This window comes from Microcaecilia unicolor, chromosome 10, assembly GCF_901765095.1.
Source record: "Microcaecilia unicolor chromosome 10, aMicUni1.1, whole genome shotgun sequence".
NCBI lineage: Eukaryota > Metazoa > Chordata > Amphibia > Gymnophiona > Siphonopidae > Microcaecilia > Microcaecilia unicolor.
This window is the reverse complement of record NC_044040.1, coordinates 199,322,539-199,345,505: the sequence shown is the minus strand read 5'-3', so window position 1 is coordinate 199,345,505 and position 22,967 is coordinate 199,322,539. Positions and strand designations below refer to the sequence as shown.

At 42.6% G+C, this 22,967-nt stretch overlaps 1 protein-coding gene across 5 annotated transcripts in view; it reads right to left on the bottom strand.

Annotated features, from left to right (window-relative positions):
- The window catches only part of NLGN1 (neuroligin 1), a 667,435-nt gene extending 644,986 nt beyond the window's left edge, over nt 1–22,449 (bottom strand). For 3 of the 5 annotated variants that reach the window (XM_030216951.1, XM_030216953.1, XM_030216954.1), the window contains exon 1: nt 21,713–22,449. In XM_030216951.1, the coding sequence (XP_030072811.1) occupies nt 21,713–22,196 (484 nt within the window). In that variant the 5' untranslated portion in view covers nt 22,197–22,449. Of the gene's footprint in view, nt 1–21,217; nt 21,278–21,712 lie in introns of all 5 variants that reach the window. The other 2 variants (XM_030216949.1, XM_030216952.1) reach the window with 1 other exon arrangement.
- Nucleotides 22,450–22,967: the final 518 nt, after the last annotated feature.

The following is a 22,967-nucleotide window of genomic DNA, read 5'->3' as shown; positions in this document are numbered from 1 at the left end:
GTGGACTTTGGTCCTGGGGAACTGAGGAACTGAGTTTGATTCCCACTTCAGGCACAGGCAGCTCCTTGTGACTCTGGGCAAGTCACTTAACCCTCCATTGCCCCATGTAAGCCGCATTGAGCCTGCCATGAGTGGGAAAGCGCAGGGTACAAATGTAATTAAGTATGCATATTTTATATAGCTACGTGCATATCCTACAGAGTGCATAATTTGCTGTGGGTGTACTCATCGGCAGGGTGCTAAGTTACTTGCATACCTTTGGCACCTAGGCTAGCATTAGGGGCCCTTTTACAAAGGCTTGCTGAAAAATGGCCTGAGGTAGTGTAGACGCGTGTTTTGGGCACAGGCAGAATCATTTTTCAACATACCTGTAAAAAAAATGCCTTTTTAAAATTTTTCCACAACATGGACGTGCAGCAAAATGAAAATTGCAGTGCATCCATTTTGGGTCTGAGACCTTACCGCCAACCATTGACCTAGTGGTAAAGACTCATACGGTAACCAGGTGGTAATGACCTATGCATGTCAAATGCCACTTGGCGCTCGCACAATACACGAGTCCGAAAATAAAAATTTTTTTTGGGGGGGGGGGATGCGTGCCAAAAATGAGATTACCGCAATAACCAGGTGGTAATTCCATTTTGGCACATGTTGGGCGTACGTAGACGCTTACGCAACTTAGTAAAAGTACCCCTAAGAGTCTGCACCTAAGCACATATGTTGTCAGTTACACTATTATTCTATAAAGCAGGGCTTCTCAATCCAGTCCTCAGGGCAAACCCAGCCAGTTGGGTTTTCAGAATATCCACAATGAATATGCATGAAATAGATTTGCACGAACTACCTCCTCAGTAAAGCCGCTTTCTGTTAGTATTGTAGAATGAGCTAGGCACATCCTAATGCCTTTATAGAACTGGCGCTACCTGCGCCTCTTTGTGGCACCTATATCTTGGCATGACTTTATACATGTAACCTCCCCCCCCCCCCCCCCAAAAAAAGGAAACAATCTTCCACAAAATTGCAATGCAACAACACAAAAGTGGAAAATGCCACACACACAAAGTCAACTGGAGCAAGAAACGGTCTCCATTGAGATCGCGGTTTACGGACTTTTTATACATAGTGCTTTTAATTTTTTACACAACTGCTAGAGATTTATTGCTGATCATTAAGAACCCCCGATGAAGGCAGGATTGCTGGAACATGGCCTGTATTGGGTCATTTTGTCAGCATTTATCTGCAGTTTGGGACAATAAACTTTCATCTTGCTCCAGTTGACATTGTGTGTGTGGCATCTTCCATTTTTGTGTTGTTTTTATACAATTTGCCACATAGCAACTACACAACTTTGAAGCCCTTTTAGTAAAGAGCTTTTGTAGAGCAATTTTATAAAGACACATAGGTACCTTACATCTTTATAAGGTAAGCAAAAGATAAGCGCCTTCCAAATGACCCTCCTTATAAACAGAATCCTTAATACTATCCAGACTGCTCTGAAAACCACCATCACAATGAAATACGGGGGTTGAATTTTGTCATTAAGGATGGCGTAGCCTCTTTTCCATGGAAATCTCTTCATGGCATCCCGCTGGGTTCTCCTATTTCCACACTCCTATATAACATCTATATGATCTCTCTTGGCAAATATTATACTGGTAGACTAGTGAGAAAATTCTGTCATATGCTGATATCTTTATCTTGATTCCTGCAGATTCCTCTTGAGATGTTACCTTTTCCAAGATCAATAATTGCAAAAAGAAAATTAACTAGTGCGCTTTTTCTTTCAATCTTAAATTGAGCATGGATAAGACAAGAGTTCTCTGGTTTAGTGTACATTTAGATAATATTCTTGTGTATACTCCTTGTTCTGATGGTACTTAACTGACAATAAACAAAATCTCGAGAGTCCTTGGGGTTACGTTTGGACTCTACCTTGACTATGAATGCTCAGATCAAACATCTATCTCAGAAAGCAATTTTTTAAAGTTGAAACAACTTCAATTAGTCCAGTCTTATTTAATTTCTAATCATTTCAAGGTATTAGCGCAATTGTTAGTTTTGTCATACTTAGATTACTGCAATTCTTTGTATATTGGTATCACTCAAAGGCAAATACATAGATTACAGCTGATTTAGAATACAATAGCCAGACTTATTATTCTTAGAACTAAATTTGATCACGTGTCTCCATTGTTCATTGACTTGCATTAGCTTCCGGTGAAAGAATGCATAATTTTCAAGATGTGTTGCTTTGTTTTTTAAATTTTAGAGGGTTACAGTTCATCAGATTTGATATTATTGATATCCCTTCTGGGTGTTCTTGGGTGCCGGCAAACTTGTACGTCTCTTGTGCTGCAATCTCCCTCCTTCAGAAGTGTTAAATTGAAACGTTTTTATGAGAAATCATTCATAGTTCAAATAGCAAAAAATTCTGGAATATTCTTCTAGTTGAAAAAAGGACTATGCTCATCATATATGATTTTTTTGTAAACAGTTAAAAACATATTTATTTTCTTATTGTGATATAGTTAATCTCATTGTTTGACTGAATTAACATTATTGTACTTTTTGGTTTAATGTATCCTTTTCTTGTTGTTAACCTGCTCTTAACCTAATTTTAGAGATAGTGTGGGCTATAAATATCTATCTATCATCATCAGTGTTCTATAGTAACTAAGTAAATGTAACTACTGTACTTAAGTAAAGGTTTTGTTACTTTTACTTGTAAAGAAGTACAGGATAACATTTTTACTTTTACTGAAGTAATAATTTTACCAATTTTTACTACTTTTACTCAATTACATCTGATGCTTGCAGTTAAAAGTAAAAAGTAAATGTGCAAGGGAGATGTAAATGACAATTCCTCAGTAAACCAAATGAACCAGCAAAACTAGGAACAGGATTTTGCTATTACAAACCTCATCACGCAAACAGTGGATCATCTCATCTTAAATTTTGCTGTTTAGTGAATATAGCCTATAAGAATAATGGAGTTGCCTGTGTTTGTTGAACTGGATACTGGTTTCCAGCCAAACAGAACAGTGAGATGAACTGGAGATGAAGCTGAAGTTGGTAGCAATTCTTGGTGAACAGACATACAGTATATGTCTCTGCCACAACTGACTGCTCGTCATCCTGTGGGAACTTTTACATTGGGGTGACTATCCAATGGATTAATAAGAGTCTTTAGAGAGGAAGTCTGCTTTTCTGACCTTAAGACTGAAGGGTTCCCATAGATTTGACATTCTTGCATCAGTTCTCAAAAAATATTCAAAACAGTTTACCATCAGATGAAAACAGACAATGATTTCAACTTTGTGAAAGCCTTCTCTGTAACTGGACAAATGACAATGATAACAAATATAAAGATGAGGATGCAAGTGATGAATTAGACAACACCACTTCCAATGCAGATGATAATGACAATAATGATGATAAAGTACTCTTTGCTATAATGGAAGTCAAGTGTTTCAGAGATTCTCTTGATCATAACCTGCAGACCCAGTCAGAAGACATCAGTAATATCGCAACCTGGCCTGATTTAAAGGAACTTTTTATCAGACTGAACAATCCATTTTCTGTTATTGCAGTTGTTGATCCTTTTTAGCTGTGCTAGATTAATGAATCACAATCGCACCCACATAAGTAATAGTCATTTTCAAAAATGTAGTTTGACTAAAAGCAAAGTGGATTTAATTGTAGAGCAATAAAGGTGTTGGGATAATAACGTTAACAATAGTTGCATTGACTGTAGTTGCGGGTACATTTACTTTTTACTCAAAAAGTATTATGGGGCCCTTCCAAGCGTTATGGGTGTGCACCAAATCTGAAATTACTACTAGGGGGAGTGTTGGCCTGGCAGTAGTCTCATTTGGGCACGCATTACATGCATGTAGAGCCTACCGCGGCTTAGTAAAAGGACCCTATATAAGGCAATAACATTTACTTTCACTTAAGTACATTTTTTAATGCTGGGGTTTACTAAGCCACTAGTGCAGCTGGCTGGGCGCTAGTGTCAACAGAGCCCATTCACTTTGAATGGGCTGTCGGCAATGCTGTGCGGCTTAGTAAAGACCCCTAAATTTGTTTTGTGCACTACAATTTCTAATGATATATTCAGCAGCTATAGAAGTAGACCTTCCAAATATCCTATCATATCTGTGTCTTCTAACTTATCAGGTAAAGTGTCGCTTCACCTGTTGTGGCTGGTCATTTCCTCATCTGCCTGTAACTGCTGTGTTAGCTGCGATTTGAGAAGCCACCTGTTCCAGTTTTTCCATCTACCCTTCAAGCTCAGTAAGCTTTTGAGATTGTAAGTTGACTTGCAAGGCTCTACAGATCCTACTGACCTTGTTTCATGGCTTCCGTAAGAGCATGCTATTCCGTGGTCAAAGGATCTGTTACCACCGCTTTTGACTTTTGATGCCATCTTCTCTGGAGACAGAAGGTTGGGTTTGTGTCACTTTAATCTGGAAGGGATTAACTACTGGGCATCCAATTTAGCATTCTTTACAATTGACATCCTTTAGAGGGTCATCTCTAATGCCAATTACAATCCTAATCGAGGTTGGAGACCATTTAGCAAAATCAAGGCTAGCTACACATAGCTCTCAAATCATGCAGCCACACGGGACATGCTCCAAAGTGCTCCCTTTATCTTACGTAAAATTGCTAATCATATTGACACGGTTCTAATTGTGCTATCTTCATATGGTGTAAGAAAATGTTGCTGTTAATGTACTAAATACCTAAGGAACTTTGGAAGGCTAAGTGCTTTGAAAATATGCCTCTCTATATACCGCACCAAAATCTAGGCACCGCTTTTAGAATACGCTTAGTCAGCACTGATCTACACAGCAACTTTTTAGGAGTCATATATATTTTTATTTTTTAAAATTTTTGTTACATTTGTACCCCGCGCTTTCCCACTCATGGCAGGTCAATGCGGCAGGCAATGGAGGGTTAAGTGACTTGCCCAGAGTCACAAGGAGCTGCCTGTGCCGGGAATCAAACTCAGTTCCTCAGGACCAAAGTCCACCACCATAACCACTAGGCCACTCCTCCACTCCAACTGTATAGAATCTCCCCTTAGTGTGCAACTATCGGGGGAGGAGGTTACACATGGGCCGAGCATGGGTGTGTCATGGGTATGTTGCCAAACAGTGTGCACAACTTATAGAATACTATTATTTATTTATTTGGGTGTATTCACCAACTTTATGAAGAGATTCACTATCAGTTTGCACGCATTGCATTTCGTGCTAAGGCATACCAATTTACACCAGCCATTCACCTGTCATAAGCAGGTATGTCTAACTTCTGGCACACCGATGTGGCTTTGGGCTATTAGTCTATAAGAGTTTAAATACAAATCAACTTATGCATCCAGCTTCTCCTACATAAGCACACAACTATGGAACGCACTACCAACAGCCGTGAAAACAACGTATGACCACCTAACCTTCTGGAAATCACTAAAAACTAATCTGTTCAAAAAGGGATACCCTACCGACCCAACTTAAATGCCTGAACCCTGCAGCACAACGAAACCAAATCTCGTAATGGACACAAACTCACTCTTCCTCTCTACGATTCCACAACGCATCTTTCACATTAGAACCTTACTCTTCCATAACACCACTTTGTATTTGTTCTTACCGGAATTGGCGAATGCCTTTACGGTACTAGGTAAGCCACATTGAGCCTGCAAATAGGTGGGAAAATGTGGGATACAAATGTAACAAATAGGGCCCTTAAACATTATAGAATTAGCGATAAGCACACTCGCTTTGTCGCACCTAAAATGAGATGCAAATTTATAGAATTGACACCATAGTGCATATACTAACAGATGTTCTTACAATAAAACAGGTAACACTGGCCTCTAATAAAATGGCAAACGCTATGGAAGCTAATCATTCAGCACAGTGGCAGCAGAGAAATGAGGAAAGTAAGCTCTGTCGAGCAGGGACTGTCTCTTCATGTTCAAGTGTACAGCGCTGCGTACGTCTAGTAGTGCTATAGAAATGGTAAGTAGTAGTCTCTGGAATTCTGGAATCTTGCTACTCTTTGGGATTCTGGAATCTTGTTACTCTTTGTGCTTATCCCTTGTCCTGTTTGTCTGTCCTAATTAGACTGTAAGCTCTGTCGAGCAGGGACTGTCTCTTCATGTTCAAGTGTACAGCGCTGCGTACGTCTAGTAGTGCTATAGAAATGGTAAGTAGTAGTCTCTGGAATTCTGGAATCTTGCTACTCTTTGGGATTCTGGAATCTTGTTACTCTTTGTGCTTATCCCTTGTCCTGTTTGTCTGTCCTAATTAGACTGTAAGCTCTGTCGAGCAGGGACTGTCTCTTCATGTTCAAGTGTACAGCGCTGCGTACGTCTAGTAGTGCTATAGAAATGGTAAGTAGTAGTCTCTGGAATTCTGGAATCTTGCTACTCTTTGGGATTCTGGAATCTTGTTACTCTTTGTGCTTATCCCTTGTCCTGTTTGTCTGTCCTAATTAGACTGTAAGCTCTGTCGAGCAGGGACTGTCTCTTCATGTTCAAGAATACAGTGCTGCGTACGTCTAGTAGCGCTACAGAATTCGATAAGTAGTAGTAGTAGTCTCTGGAATTCCGGAATCTTCTTATTATTTGGAATTCTGCACAGAATCTTGATACTCTTTGGGATTCCGGAATCTTGCTTCTCATTGTCCTTATCCCTTATTTGTCCAGTTTGTCTGTCCTAATTAGACTGTAAGCTCTGTCGAGCAGGGACTGTCTCTTCATGTTCAAGTGTACAGCGCTGCGTACGTCTAGTAGTGCTATAGAAATGGTAAGTAGTAGTCTCTGGAATTCTGGAATCTTGCTACTCTTTGGGATTCTGGAATCTTGTTACTCTTTGTGCTTATCCCTTGTCCTGTTTGTCTGTCCTAATTAGACTGTAAGCTCTGTCGAGCAGGGACTGTCTCTTCATGTTCAAGTGTACAGCGCTGCGTACGTCTAGTAGTGCTATAGAAATGGTAAGTAGTAGTCTCTGGAATTCTGGAATCTTGCTACTCTTTGGGATTCTGGAATCTTGTTACTCTTTGTGCTTATCCCTTGTCCTGTTTGTCTGTCCTAATTAGACTGTAAGCTCTGTCGAGCAGGGACTGTCTCTTCATGTTCAAGTGTACAGCGCTGCGTACGTCTAGTAGTGCTATAGAAATGGTAAGTAGTAGTCTCTGGAATTCTGGAATCTTGCTACTCTTTGGGATTCTGGAATCTTGTTACTCTTTGTGCTTATCCCTTGTCCTGTTTGTCTGTCCTAATTAGACTGTAAGCTCTGTCGAGCAGGGACTGTCTCTTCATGTTCAAGAATACAGTGCTGCGTACGTCTAGTAGCGCTACAGAATTCGATAAGTAGTAGTAGTAGTCTCTGGAATTCCGGAATCTTCTTATTATTTGGAATTCTGCACAGAATCTTGATACTCTTTGGGATTCCGGAATCTTGCTTCTCATTGTCCTTATCCCTTATTTGTCCAGTTTGTCTGTCCTAATTAGACTGTAAGCTCTGTCGAGCAGGGACTGTCTCTTCATGTTCAAGTGTACAGCGCTGCGTACGTCTAGTAGTGCTATAGAAATGGTAAGTAGTAGTCTCTGGAATTCTGGAATCTTGCTACTCTTTGGGATTCTGGAATCTTGTTACTCTTTGTGCTTATCCCTTGTCCTGTTTGTCTGTCCTAATTAGACTGTAAGCTCTGTCGAGCAGGGACTGTCTCTTCATGTTCAAGTGTACAGCGCTGCGTACGTCTAGTAGTGCTATAGAAATGGTAAGTAGTAGTCTCTGGAATTCTGGAATCTTGCTACTCTTTGGGATTCTGGAATCTTGTTACTCTTTGTGCTTATCCCTTGTCCTGTTTGTCTGTCCTAATTAGACTGTAAGCTCTGTCGAGCAGGGACTGTCTCTTCATGTTCAAGTGTACAGCGCTGCGTACGTCTAGTAGTGCTATAGAAATGGTAAGTAGTAGTCTCTGGAATTCTGGAATCTTGCTACTCTTTGGGATTCTGGAATCTTGTTACTCTTTGTGCTTATCCCTTGTCCTGTTTGTCTGTCCTAATTAGACTGTAAGCTCTGTCGAGCAGGGACTGTCTCTTCATGTTCAAGAATACAGTGCTGCGTACGTCTAGTAGCGCTACAGAATTCGATAAGTAGTAGTAGTAGTCTCTGGAATTCCGGAATCTTCTTACTATTTGGAATTCTGCACAGAATCTTGATACTCTTTGGGATTCCGGAATCTTGCTTCTCATTGTCCTTATCCCTTATTTGTCCAGTTTGTCTGTCCTAATTAGACTGTAAGCTCTGTCAAGCAGGGACTGTCTCTTCATATTCAAGCGTACAGCGCTGTGTACGTCTAGTACCGCTATAGAAATGATAAGCAGTAGTAGTAGAAAGTAGAAGGCAGTGAACGCAGAGTGGGGTTAAAACCCTTAGAGGAATCTGAAAAACACCCACAGTGTCAGAGACAAATAAATGCTGGCCTGAACAATGGATTTCCTAGCATGAAACACTGTATGTCTCCTTAACCTAACCAGCAAGTCTGGTACCAGTCATCACATCTGGATAAGAAACACATCACAAAACATAAAAAATAAATTAGACTGACCTATTGATGAAAAATATAGATTTTGTAGTGCCATAAATTCTTGCACTGCTGCAAGACCCTGGGCCCACAAGCAAATGTTCAAACAGAAACTCCCAGTTCAGTTTCCCTTAGAAATCTGGAGGCTGACCCACTGCTGTGGTTCTTCCATACCTACATATTGTTCACTTGATTTGCTGCAGTGAACATTCAGCATTTTAAAGCTTAGTAAGCACAGAGATTTCAGAATGAAATCCCTACATGAAGGTCTCACTCTCCCCAAGCCTTGCCTTGCCTCCTGCCCCTTTTTGAAGTGCAATACTGATACTTTTACTGAACCAGCAAATAGCAGGTATTTACCAGGTAAAATTATTTGAAAAGTCCCTCTTGTTATTCAGTTTAACTGTTTCTTCTAAGCTGCTGTCTTTCTCAGGATTTTTTTTTCCTCTTTAAATTTAACTTTTCTGAATTTTAAGTATCCAGATGACATGGTTCCTGGAATTTTTTCCTCCCTGCAATCCATCAGTCTGAAATCACTCCATGAGACAGACAACTCACCTCCAACCTGGATTAAATTGTAATTGAGAATTCCTTTAACATGTTCAGAGTAGAGAGTTGAACGGGGAACAGAAATCTAACCCGTACCCACCAGAATCTAATGTCCCCGCCTGTCTCCATAAGGAAGCTAACCCGTTCCCCAGCTGTCCTCATGGGGAAGTTAGCCCATCCCTGCCTCAAGTAATTTCCTCAATCCCAGCTCAGGGTCTGCCTTGCCCTTGCCATGCCACAGTCACCTTGACCCCCTCCCAAGAAAGTCATTATTCTATAAGCAGTAAAAATACTAGTAAAAGTAACATAATTTTCTTCTGTACTCTAAATACAAAATTAAGAAAGATACACATATCCATAAGCAGCATGTCCCCCTCTCCTCTCCATCCCATGTGCTATATTTCCACTTTTCCCTTCCCTACTCCTCCACGTATGTCCCCCTTACCAATCTTTTTTCCCTCTTCCCTGCACCCATCCACACTCCCTCCACCCTTTTTACAAAGGAGGTTAGATAAAACAGGAGACAGGGTGAGCCTATTTAGCCCGTGATATGGGCTGAAGCCAGTAGGCGGAGATTGACGCCACACTGGTTCACCCAAAACAATAGCAAAAAGATTATTAGAAATGAGGGACTTTTTTTTTTACATTTATATCACACATTATCCCAAGCAAATTCTGATTCAATGTAACTTACATTTGAAAATACCGTGAGACAGAATAATAGAATTCAGTTATATCATGGGAGCAAGTAGATGGATATGACTGAAACATTTAACAAAGTTGAGATTAACATATATACCCATATATACCCTGGGCATTTTTTAAAAAAGGCAAGTGCATTTTTATAATATACCACTGCATTCCACAAAGCAAAAGGAGCAAGTTCCCACGTGCCATCTTTTTTTTCTTTTGATGTAGGCACAGGAAAAAAAAAGATTTTAAATACTCCCAGGTTTCACACTAATTTATATTTAATATGGGATATAAGTGCCATAAATAAGTAAATAAATAGACAGATAGAAACTCTGAATGTTAAGCACCTCATTCTCATAACATTATGTCTGTTTTAGTGGCCCTTTACCAGGAGGAAAAAAAATCTCTGCACGAATATAACAGTACTAAGGTGTCAGCCCCTCCAAATGACACACTGATTACGGTTTATAACAAATTACTACTCTACCTATAAAAACGTATTCCGTTATTATACTTCCTCTGAGGAAGGGGAACAGATAACCTTGGAAGTCTCGGCAGCCATTTTAAAAAAGCGATGCAGCAGAAAGAGGGCCAGCGGCAGCGGGCAGGAAAAACTGGGGATCTTTCCTGCCCCAAAGAGTCCACTAGACCACCAGGGTGGCTTGAGGTATGTGCCGGGAGAGCACCCTGCAACTCGGAGGAGAGGAAAATCACCGTGCATTTCCACGGGGACCCCACAAGACCTGGGTCCATCCCCACAAACCCGGAAGGGGGTACCCGCGGGAATCCCGCCATCCCCACTCCCACGTAGCTCTCTAGTTCAGAGTTCATAAAGGAGTGGTGTCTACTAAATCAAGGCAAAATTCATGACAGAGCAGCACAAATGGACAGTAGACCTATCGTTGACTCAGCTCCTGGGACCAACAAGGGCTGGGAATGTTGCTAAAGCAGCATTTACAATTCCTAGAATGAAGCCCCAACCAATACACAACAGCTACAGCCTCCAGGCAGATTGGGTCTACATGTATCAGATGCTGTGCTCTGGCCGCCACCTGAAAACTGCTGCTACCATTACTAATAGGGTGTAGAGATGGAGTAAGGGGTTCCTCAAGTAAGAGGAGAACCTCAAAAGAGAGAAAAAAAAGACAGGAATAAATTTACATTTGTTGTGCATGACAGAATGGTAGCATCATAAAAGGGCAGAATTACGAAGACACATTTTTAAAGCAATCCCATGTCATAATTTAATTAATCAGCTAGTTAAAATCTAATTCAGAACAGAGGAAATTCCGCTGGATCCTCAGTTTCTCCATCACTTCTCTCTTTCTTATTATGACCTCCAGGTAGCTCTCAACTGGGGATCAGCGGCGTTAAGGTAACACAAAGCTCTGTGTTTTCCTTTGCTCTAATTAATGAAATTTTAACTCCCGTGCTGCTTAAAGTGGTGTCACTATGCCACCAGGACTGCCTCTTCACACCTCTCTGTCTTTCAGATCATTGCCACTGCCTGTAGAGTCCTGGAATCTGTGCCAAAAATAATGACATGTGGGCACATGGAGACAAGCGTTCATCAGCATGAGAGCAGCTTGGCAAAACACAGTACAGGTGCAGCAGTGACATTTAACATTTTCATCACGAAACTTGCCAAATAAAGAAAAAAAAATGCACTGCAGGAAACCTGAGTTAATAAAATCAGCTTTTGAAAGCTGTTTATGGCCCCAAGGAGGTAGGGCTTCCTAGAAGTCAAGAACAACTAGGATATAGGGGAAAAGAAAGGGAAAAAAGAATAATTGAATTTGTGCATCATAGATGTTGTTGGTCTTAAATCATTTTGATTACACACAAAAAAAATCTGCTTTCATCTGTGATTCGGTCTTTTGCATTTCCTTTTCTCCTACCCACCACCCCCCAACTTGCCTTTAAATTTAAACCAAAAAACATGATTTAAAATCAATCGATTAGTGGATCTGATATTTGTGCTTTGCTAGATGGGTCCTTTTACTAAGCTGTGTTAAGCAACCAATGTGGGTTTTATCACACAGTAAATATTAGTGCAAGCACACACTAAAAAAGCAGTGAGAAAAAAAAAAAAGTTAGTTCCTTCATACAGGTGTGGTTGGGAATTATGTGTAACATGGGCTGGTAGGACGAATGGCCACTGTTACAGCTAGCATATGAATCGGTACCACGCACTAGTTTTCACAACTGCCGACACAGCCGCTGCACATGCTGCCACCTCAAGAGGAGGGAGTTAAGTGCACCTGCATTACTAGCAGTCTGGTAGCACGGCTGTTGTGAAAACAAGTTCTACTGCAGAGCAGTGGCGTAGCTACTGGCCCTGGAGCCCCCTGCCGACGACCCTCTTGATCCCCCCTCCCCCCACCGCTGTCGGCTACCTTTGCTGGCGGGGTCCTCTTCTCCCGGTGCAAGGCTTCGTTCTGTTTCTGTGAGTCTGGGGTTCCGCCGCCAGCAAAGATAGGTGACGGCGGCGGCGGGTTGGCAGCAGGAGGGGGGTCGAGAGCGTCGTCGGCAGGGGGGGTCAAAGTTGGTGGTGGCGGCGGTGGCAGGGGGGGGGGGTCAAAAATGGCGGGGAGGGTCGGCGGCAGCGGGGGGGGGGCTAAAATGTGCCCCCTCACCTCAGGTCCCCTCCCACCAAAGTCTAGCTACGCCCCTGCTGCAGAGTACCCCACCACCTGATGTCAAACATCCATACCTCTATGCCCCCAATCCAATCCCTGCAGATGTCAAATATCTCTACCCTGACCCCTCGATCCAGATGCCATTTTGGATCCCAGTGCAGTGTCTAGGTGAGAGTGGAGGGGGGGTACCAATTATGCCCAGATCCATTGGAACCACCAGTATGACCAGCAGGTAGGTCCCGGGGTGTCAATAAGTGGAGGGAGACGCATATTGCCAGAGAACAGGGTTTTTAACTTCAGGGTGGGATTTGGGAATTTCAAGGTGAATGACTGGGAGGATCAGGTTATGAGTGTTTGACATCTGGGAATTGGACTGTGTGTGTTTGGGGGGGGGGGGTGGAATCAGGGTATAGAGTTTGACACCTGGGGGGCTTGGCACAGGGAAGAGATGTCAGGAAAAAGAAATGTTGGAGGTATACCATCACAGTAGTTCTTTCTTTTTTTTCATTTATATTTCGGTGGGCACATCTCCTGCATTTAACACACAGGCTTTGCGCTTACTGCATGTTCAATTTTGCCGTTACTTCATACTAAGTGCAAAACCTACCACACTTTAGTAAACGAGGCCTGAAATGTGAAAAAAGGCCAGTGAGACATGAGAGGCATCTGGCATCAGAAAATGCTGGAATATCTGTTAGATGTGTTGCTGCCATTGGTGGACCAAGAGGGGCATAATCGAACGGGGCGCCCAAGTTTTCCTGAGGACGTCTTGCGAGGACGAAGGGGCGGGGAAACCCGTATTATTGAAACAAGATGGGCACCCATCTTTCGCTTCGATAATACGGTCGGGGACGCCCAAATTGCGAAATTTAGGTTGACCTTAGAGATGGTCGTCCCCGATTTTCGACGATAATGGAACCGAGGACGACCATCTCAGAAACGACCAAATCCAAGCCATTTGGTCGTGGGAGGAGCCAGCATTTGTAGTGCACTGGTCCCCCCTCACATGCCAGGACACCAACCAGGCACCCTAGGGGGCACTGCAGTGGACTTCAGAAAAAGGTCCCAGGTGCATAGCTCTCTTACCTTGTGTGCCGAGCCCCCCAAACCCACTCCCCACAACTGTACACCACTACCATAGTCCTTAGGGATGAAGGGGGGCACCAAGATGTGGGTACAGTGGGTTTGTGGAGGGTTTTGGAGGGCTCACATTTACCACCACAAGTGTAACAGGTGGGGGGGGGGGATGGGCCTGGGTCCGCTTGCCTGAAGTGCACTGCAGTACCCACTAAAACTGCTCCAGGGACCTCCATACTGCTGTCATGGAGCTGGGTATGATATTTGAGGCTGGCATAGAGGCTGGAAAAAATATTTTTTAAAAATGTTTTTAGGGTGGGAGAGGGTTAGTGAACACTGGGGGAGTAAGGGGAGGTCGTCCCCGATTCCCTCCGGTGGTCATCTGGTCATTTAGGGCACATTTCTGTGGCTTGATCGTAAAAAAAAAAGACCAAGTAAAGTCATCCAAGTGTTCGTCAGGGACGCCCTTCTTTTTTCCATTATCGGCCGAGGACACCCCAGTCTCACCTCTTCACTATGCTTCCGACATGCCCCCGTGAACTTTGGTCATCCCCGCGACAGAAAGCAGTTGAGGATGCCCAAAATCGGCTTTCGATTATGCTGATTTGGGCAACCCTGTGAGGACGCCCATCTTGCGATTTGGGTCAAAAGATGGGCATCCTTCTCTTTCGAAAATAAGCCTGCAAGTGAACCAGTTGCCGTGGAGAATTGACAGGCATGAAAAAGTCTACCTGTGGTTGCCTTGGTAAAATTGTGGCTGCAGGCACATGCCCAAAGAGGAATGCTCAAAGGATAATGCCCAATTGGAGCATCGGCAGAGTTCCAGCAGACTCCTACACGCTCCTATGAGTTTTCTGGTATTTCCTCAGTAAAGCTTTGTTTTGGTTGACTTAGAGGGGCATAATCGAATGAAAACGTCTATCTCCATGGGCGTTTATCTCCGAGAACGGGTCTGTGAAGGGGCGGACCGAACCGTATTTTCGAAAAAAATAGACGTCCATGTTTTATTCGACAATTTGTGAGCTGGGCGTTTTTGTTTTTCAGTGATAATGGAAAATGAAAGCGCCCAGCTCAAAAACGAATAAATCCAAGGCATTTGTTCCTGGGAGGGGCCAGGATTCGTAGTGCACTGGTCCCCCTCACATGCCAGGACACCAACCGGGCACCCTAGGGGGCACTTTTACAAAAACAAAAAAAAAAGGTAAAAGAGCTCCCAGGTGCATAGCACCCTTCCCTTGTGTGTTGAGCCCCCCAAATCCCCCTCAAAACCCACTGCCCACAAGTCTACACCATTACTATAGCCCTAAGGGGTGAAGGGGGGCACCTACATGTGGGTACAGTGGGTTTGGGGGGGGTTGGACGACTAAGCATTAAGCAGCACAATTGTAACAGGTGGGGGGGGGGATGGGCCTGGGTCCACCTGCCTGAAGGCCACTGCACCCCCTAACAACTGCTCCAGGGACCTGCATACTGCTGCCAGGGAGGTGGGTATGACATTTGAGGGTGAAAATAAAAAGTTGTGAAACATCATTTTTTTTGTGGTGGGAGGGGGTTAGTGACCACTGGGGGAGTCAGGGGAGGTCATCCCCGATTCCCTCTGGTGGTAATCTGGTCATTTAGGGCACTTTTTGGGGCCTTATTTGTGAAAAAACAGGGTCCAGGAAAAGTGCCCTAAATTCTAGCTACAAACGCATACTTTTTTTCCATTATCGGCGAAAGGCGCCCATCTCTGTTCGGGTGATAACCATGCCCCAGTCCCGCCTTCACCACGCCTCCGACACGCCCCTGTCAACTTTGTACGCTTCTGCGATGGAGTGCAGTTGAAAACGTCCAAGTTTGGCTTTCGATTATACCTAGCTATTCGTTTTTGGGAGATAAACGCCTATCTCCCGATTTAGGTCACAATATAGGCGTTTTTGTCTTTCGATCATAAGCTGGATAGTGAGCATTTCTGCTATTGGCCTTGGTGTTTGTTACGGAAGACTGATTAGATTTTGTTAATAGGTGGGGGGGAGGTGGTTGGGGGTGAACTTGAAAAGATGACTATTTAAAATCTATGGAGCATCATAAAAATGAAGAATAAAGCTCCAGGGATTTCAGCTGCAACTGCAACAGGCCCCTTAGACTAACATGCACAACAAATACTGTACTGTATATCATTTCTTCGAGTCAGTAGATCTTCAGAATCAGGAGCTTCCATTAGTCCTGGTGGCAGACCATATCCACACTGCCTATACTCCTATTCTCACTTACTGGAGTCACTGGGCTAGACTGTAGCCCTATGGCTTCCAGTGATGGAGTGGGCAATTTCCTAGTGCTGGGATTTAGGCCCTTCTTTGATATTATCCAGTTCTGGAGCGCAACTAACTTTAAAAGTAGTCCAAGAAGCAATAGTGCCTTTTACTGAACTGAAAGTTCATCAAGAATTTTCCCCGAGAGGCATTTGGCAAGTTGCCTCTAGAACGGTGAAACTGCTGAAGGGCTCAGTATCCCAATTATGTAAATTTACTGCTCAAGTGATTGATACATTTTCTGTAGTTGATCATCAGAAGCTTCAAATTGATAGTAGGGCAAAGATTCTGGAAGCACAGGTAGTAATGCTTCAGCTTACTTCTGTTCTGCATCTGGAATTAGAGAGTTTGTCTTGGCAACACATAATGGAGGCCCTTGAAACTCAATACAGAGGTAAGAACGTACAATTAGTACTGTACTATAAGTAAGCTTTCTGAAAGACAGAGGGTGGCCTTGCTGTTTTGTCACTTGAGAGATTTTTGATTTCTCAGGTTTTTTGGAATCATTTATGGACAATATTACTATTCAAGCCACTCTCTTGGCATTCTTTCTGTCAGAAATGGGCATGATAAAGGTTATGAAATTTCACTTCTTAAAGAAGGAACTCCTTTTCTGTGGATAAAATTGAAGATTTTTCCTGATGCGGCATGATCTACACAACTGCACAGGAAGGCATTTCTTTTGATGGAAGCCACGGTTGTTAAACTTGGTGCAACCTTTTTCCAAAAATTCCCCTGCAAGTGTTCAAATCACTTATAAAAGGGCGCTATGTTCGTTTCTTTGATTCTGCTCATCTTTAGAAAATTTGTCAGATAAGGACACTTTCGTTGACTATAAATAGGAAGTTGGATTATCTTTTCATGTTTATTTTCCTAATTGTTTACGAAGTTCCACTTATCCTGAATAATGTGGGCTTGTAGGAATTATCGGGACTGGTTTCCTTGGCACTGTTTTTTTAGAAGGCTTAGTCATGATTTGCAAATGTTAATATCAGCATTTATATGTGTATATTACATTAAAAAAAACATTAAAATACGATATCTACACTTGCAAATCCACAGTATTTCAAGGGGGTGTGGTTTATGTGGAATATGGGTGGATTCACTTTTTTCAAAAAGAGAATATATGTGTATGTGGGGAAATCTATACATCGGGATTTACACCTGATCATTTGCATATAGATTTTCAGAATTGCTCATTTCAGCCAGCCCTTTACAGAAGGGATTAAGGAGCCCTTTTACCGGTGTAGGCACGTGTTTTGGGCACACGCAAGTTGCTTTTAAGCGCACCTGGAAAAAAGACTTTTTTTTTTTTGAGGCTGAAAATGAACGTGTAGCAAAATTAAAACCAGCCCCTGCCCATTTTCGGCCTGAGATCTTACTGCCACCTATTGACTTAACGGTAAGGTCTCACACGCTAACTAGGCGATATGCGGCCAGCGCACGTAAACTGCCAATTACCACTGGGTAAGCGCCAGTGTGTTTTCGGCGCGAGTCAAAAATGGAATTACCGCCCGGGACACACGGTAGCTAGGTGGTAGTTCCAATTTGGCGTGCGTTGGATGCGCATAGGCACCTATGCGCCTTAGTAAAAGGGCCCCATTGGGATGTATCCTACTTAAGCCATTGTTTACTTCTCCCACCAACTTAACAATTGCAACCTCTATGTCTAATTAGAAGCGGTCACATATGTAAGTTTGCAAAACAGACCATTTCTAACAAAAGAGAGAGGTAGCTGGTGAGATGAGAATTCAGCTGCAAGCATGAGAGGTTTGTCAGAGGTTGGAGAGCAGGTGCTGTTTCACTGCTCCTTCTTCTCATCCAAATATAACAGGTCTTTTCCACCAGCAGGAGTGTAATTGTAACATCATCAGTCACTTATGAAAGCAGTTGGTTGTGAGTGAAGACAAGGCACCAAGGGGTCAATTTTGAAAAGAACACATTATTTGCAATACAGAGTGGTACTTTTCAAAGGGAAACCATGTCTAAATGAATAGTTTGCAAAGTACATGCCATTAAAGTGTCCACATACTTTACACCTGCTGTTTGTACAGATGGCTGAGGCAGTGGAGAGGGCACAGTAACATGCATACATTTGGAAATCACTTGTATGCACTCCGTTCTATACCCCCAACATAAGAACACTTTCAAAAATGTCTCTTTTTAATCAGGTGTAAAGTACATGTGCCATGAACACCAGTGAAAAACATTAGCTGGACACCATAGTGTCATTTTCATCCAATCCATTTTACCCAGGTAAAATGCTATTTCATCATTGTACAATTATTTATTTATTTTATTTATTTGTTGCATTTGTATCCCACATTTTCCCACCTATTTGCAGGCTCAATGTGGCTTACATTGTTCCGTAATGGCGATCGCCATTTCCGGAAGGAAAAATACAGAGTTATATTGCATTAAGGTTCGTAGATGAAAGAGTAGATTGGCAATCAAGTAAAAAGAATTCACTTTTCGTGATGAGAAATAAAATGGTAATGCGTTAAGGTTCAATCGTGACAGAGTAACTTAGGCATTCAAGAATAGAGAGTTCCGTTTAGTACAATTCCAACATTCATCCAATCTTGTCTCATATTTCTTGACTACCAATTGAGTTCTATAGTGCTGTACAGTGAGAATCTATGTATGCGCTACATTGTAGTTCCCTGTTTATGACTATGTGTATCTGGACCTGTGGTACTGGGCGGTCAGAAATGCCATATTAGTTTCTCTTGCTTCGGGGACATCATAATACCACTTCAGAAAGTATCACAAAGGGCCTATGTGCGTCAGGGGCGTATCTGCGTGGGGCCACAGGGGCCTGGGCCCCCGCAGGTTTCGCCCTGGACCCCCCCTACCGCCGCCAACCCTCCCCTGCCGTTGCCATGGGTACCTTTGCTGGCGGGAGACTCCAACTTCCACCAGCCGAGGTCCGCTTCCTCCTGCCGCTTAAAAGTTCTTCTTCGTCCTAGGCTCCGTCACTCCGTGCTGTTCAAAGAAGCTGGCGCTGCTACCTCCTCAATCCACTTTCCGAGTCTGACGTCACTGCACGTTGTACGTGCAGGACGTCAGACTCACAGACTCCGAAAGTGGATTGAGGTAGCAGCGCCAGCTTCTTTGAACAGCATGGAGTGATGGAGCCTAGGACGAAGAAGAACTTAAAAGCGGCAGGAGGAAGCAGACCTCGGCTGGCGGGGGTTAGGGTCCCCCGCCAGCAAAGGTAGGTGACGGCAGCAGGGGGGGTCAGCAATGGTGGCGGCGGGGGGGCTATAATGTGCCCCCTCACTCTGGCTCCGGCCCCCGCTACCGCCGACTTTCAGATACGCCCCTGATGTGCGTCCAGACAAATTGGCATTACCCCCCCCCCCCCCCAGGCTACCGCATGCCCTGGGCAGTAATTCTGAATTTGGCGCGCGCCGAAAAGGCATGGTAGAAAATATTTTCTGTTTTCTACTGCATGACACTTACCCAGCGGTAGGCAGCAGTGTGCGTGTGATGCATGCCTACCACCTGGGTAGCAAAAGAAACCTTACCGCTGTGTCAATGGGTGGCGGTAAGGTCTCAGGCCGAAAATGGATACACACTGGTTTTTATTTTGCCGCGTGTCCATTTTCTGGCCCTTTAAAAAAAAAGGCCATTTTCCTAGATGCAGTATAAAAACTGGCCCGGCGCGCACACAAAAGATGCGTTCTCAGTGCTGCAGGCCACTTTTTGCCGCGGCTTAATAAAAGGGCCCCAAAGAGAGGTATATTACTGCCTCCTCTAGCTGGATTACTGTTGTTGACCCAAACACCTTTGCTTACATCAAATCCACCCTTGTCTACCAGGCTGAAACTAACACACTGCAACAAGGGAAGTAAGCATTGGTAAAAATATATTTGACATGTTTTCCAAGCAAATTATTGCTCCTATCCAGATCAGCGTCACTGAATATCCACTGCCATTTTATAATACTGCTGATACAATGAATTGACATACTTAGAGATATTACCCTAGAAAAACACAGAGGGAAATACTTACAGCCCTTTACACAAGTAAAAAAAAAAAAAAAAGCCTTGAGTCTTAGAATATTGGTACGTCTTGTCCACAGAAAATGTATACACCTTCAGGGCCTGCACAGGGAAAGTGAAAATAGGGCAGCTTCCCTGGGCCACCATGCTATGAGGTGTCCGAAGAATGTATGAACCTGAAGGAGATGGAACCTGCAAGCGGCTTTACGGTCCCCTCCCAAATTTATGTCCAACAAATGCACACTTTTACCCGCAGACTGCGAAAGTGATTCTATGGCAGGGAGACTGGAACAACACGCACACTTTTGATTATTCAAAACAGGATGCGTTGTTTCCAACAGAAATACCTGCCACAGAGAGAACACGTGAAAAGCTTCTGTGGATACATTTTCCTTAGGTAATAACGAAAGCAGCAGAACCTACACAGTATTGCTTTCCTTATTGCTGCTAACCTTCAGCTTAAAATTACCTTCGGGATTTCCAGCAACATTCAGAGAACAACTATTGTCCCCGCAGTGAACAATAAAAAGTGTGTGTACATCCATTTATTACAAGCGGAGAGGTAATTCTGCTCAGATTTATTTAACTGCACTTACTAGCTTTGACTCAAGAGTTCCACCTTTTAAACTGTGTTCAAAAAAAATCAGTGCAGTACCTCATGCAAACTTACAAATGAATTCTCTATTAAAAATCTTTAGAATCGGCAATCATTCAAAAAGAAACTGGCAAATTCTCCATTACAATTTTGGAATTCCTAAGTATGATTAAATTGTGAGCAGGAAAGTACTGTATTTGCTGAAAATATCAGTTTCTAAGTAACAGTGTCAAAATATTTTAACAAATCACCAGGCCTTTACTAATAAGATTTTCTAGTTTTGTAGAAGTAATTTTATATAGATAGTTAAACCCTAATTTCTATAACCACAGTGTTCACAAAAACAGAACAACTCAGGGAAATTAAACCTGCTCTTTCCAAGAATTTCGTTTATGTGTTCAGATTATTTTAAATTCCTCCACTGAATTACAATGATTTTGCTTTGGGAAGTTTCACAAGCATTAGCGAACATACACTGCGCCAATATGTATAACTCTATGCTACCCCCTACGGAGTAGAATCCAAACTGCAGATTTGACATGCACCAAAATCACCAGCACAGTTTGGCGAGACAGAGGTAGAATCATATTTAACACAAGCCTCATCTACTTTCTACTGCCTTGCATTTCACTCTTGTGCTGCTGTCACGTCACTAGAATCTCTGCACACAAAGACATCTCCATCTTACACTTCACAAGACGTGCTAGCTTATCCTTCTTCCACAAGGTTCTTTGTTCCTCATGTATTCACTTGTATACATACCTCCTTTTCTACAAATTTTCTTGCCGGGTTTTCTGGCACATTCCTTGGATATTCTTTTGACTGAAAAATGAATAGAAGACTAAAAAATAACATGGAGCTCCATGACAGACAGCAGGAGCATGCAACACCACTATCTAACTTCATTATGCCCTGGTTCTTTATCATTATTGTTTTGAGCAGATAGATCTCCAACGCTTTGTGCCTGAACATGCAATGGACAAGTAAAAAAATCTTCTTAGAAATCAGTAAGTGAAAATGAGGTTTAGGCGCCAGCTTCCATCTTAGTAGACGTGCCTTGGAGGAAACAAAATGAGTGTAGACAAGAAAACAGAAAACACACATATACACTCACACGCAAAAACACTGCATGCACATAGAAAATGCAATCATGCAAAGAAAGATAGCCATGCATGCTACCAATACACATGAATTAATATTGTTAGAATGTAGATATATAAATAAAATGTCTCCCTGGGTCTCCTTCTATTAACTCACCATCCTCAGTGGGAACATATATATTTAAATAAAGACAATCTTCACTCTGATCTTGCACAAAAGAAGATACTACATCCAAGTTATTAGTAAACCATACAGGAAGCATGACTTCAGGGAGTCTTCCTTCTATAATGTTCTGGGGACAGACTGGAGCAAATTGAGTGCCATTTTTTATATCTGACCAGATTGCTGGAGGTTCAGGAGGTTGAAAACGATGCGCCCCTACTGGTGAAGCAGCATATGGAACACCAAGAAACTGAATAACAGGTCCCAAAATTTCATTATTAAGTTCCTTCTTAATCCCTCTGATTTTGCCGTAGCTGGTGGTCACTATGGGGTCAGCATCATCCAATTTTTGTGAGGTCACAGCTGCAGCATGAAGCAAAACTCCAAGTACACCAAGAGCAAATGAGGCATCCAATCCCAGATGGAAGATGATCACTCTCCATATACAGTTCAGCCACGTAGACCCTGCAATCGCCATGGTCCCACATCAGTTGTATGACTACAGAACAGCAGTTTTGTTTGTATCCACTTTTGTGAAAAACGTATTGGGTCTCCTACATGTGAACTGCTAAAAAGAATCTCAAAAGGAGTTTTGTACAAGCGTGTTCCATTGATTTCACATCTATTAACGCAGCATCCTCACTCAGCAATCTTTAGTAGATTACATCCTGTTGGTAATTTCACTTTTTGTAGCAGTAATATGAAGAAAGCAGCCATTTACTGTAGACTCCTTTTACTGCATCATATCCAGTAAAGTTGTAGGTCTATATCCTGGAGAAAATGGGAGATAAAAACGTTAGTATGAAACAGTTCATCTGGACGAGCGACCGCTGAATATTCTGCATGTTACCAAACATATGATGATTGACAAGGCCAAGAAAATTTTACATGCAGTTTACATAAGTAATTGTTGAATCAGTATTTCACCTATCATTTTATCGAATCTTAATCTTGAATTCTAAAAAAATATATAGGTCCAACAAGTAATACATAAAATATTTCAAACATGTTGTAAATGCATGAGAACATAAGAGCTGAAATACTGGAACAAAACAAAGGTCCATCATATCCTGTTTCCAATAGTGGCCAATCTAGGTCACAAGTACCTGGCAGAATCCCAAGTATATCGATTCCGTGCCGTTTACTGCCAAGGATAAGGAGAGGATTTATAGCCTTGGATGTCACTGCCACCAACAGGTCGTTTTCAGGGTATCCTTAATAAATATGCATGAGACAGATTTGCATGCCT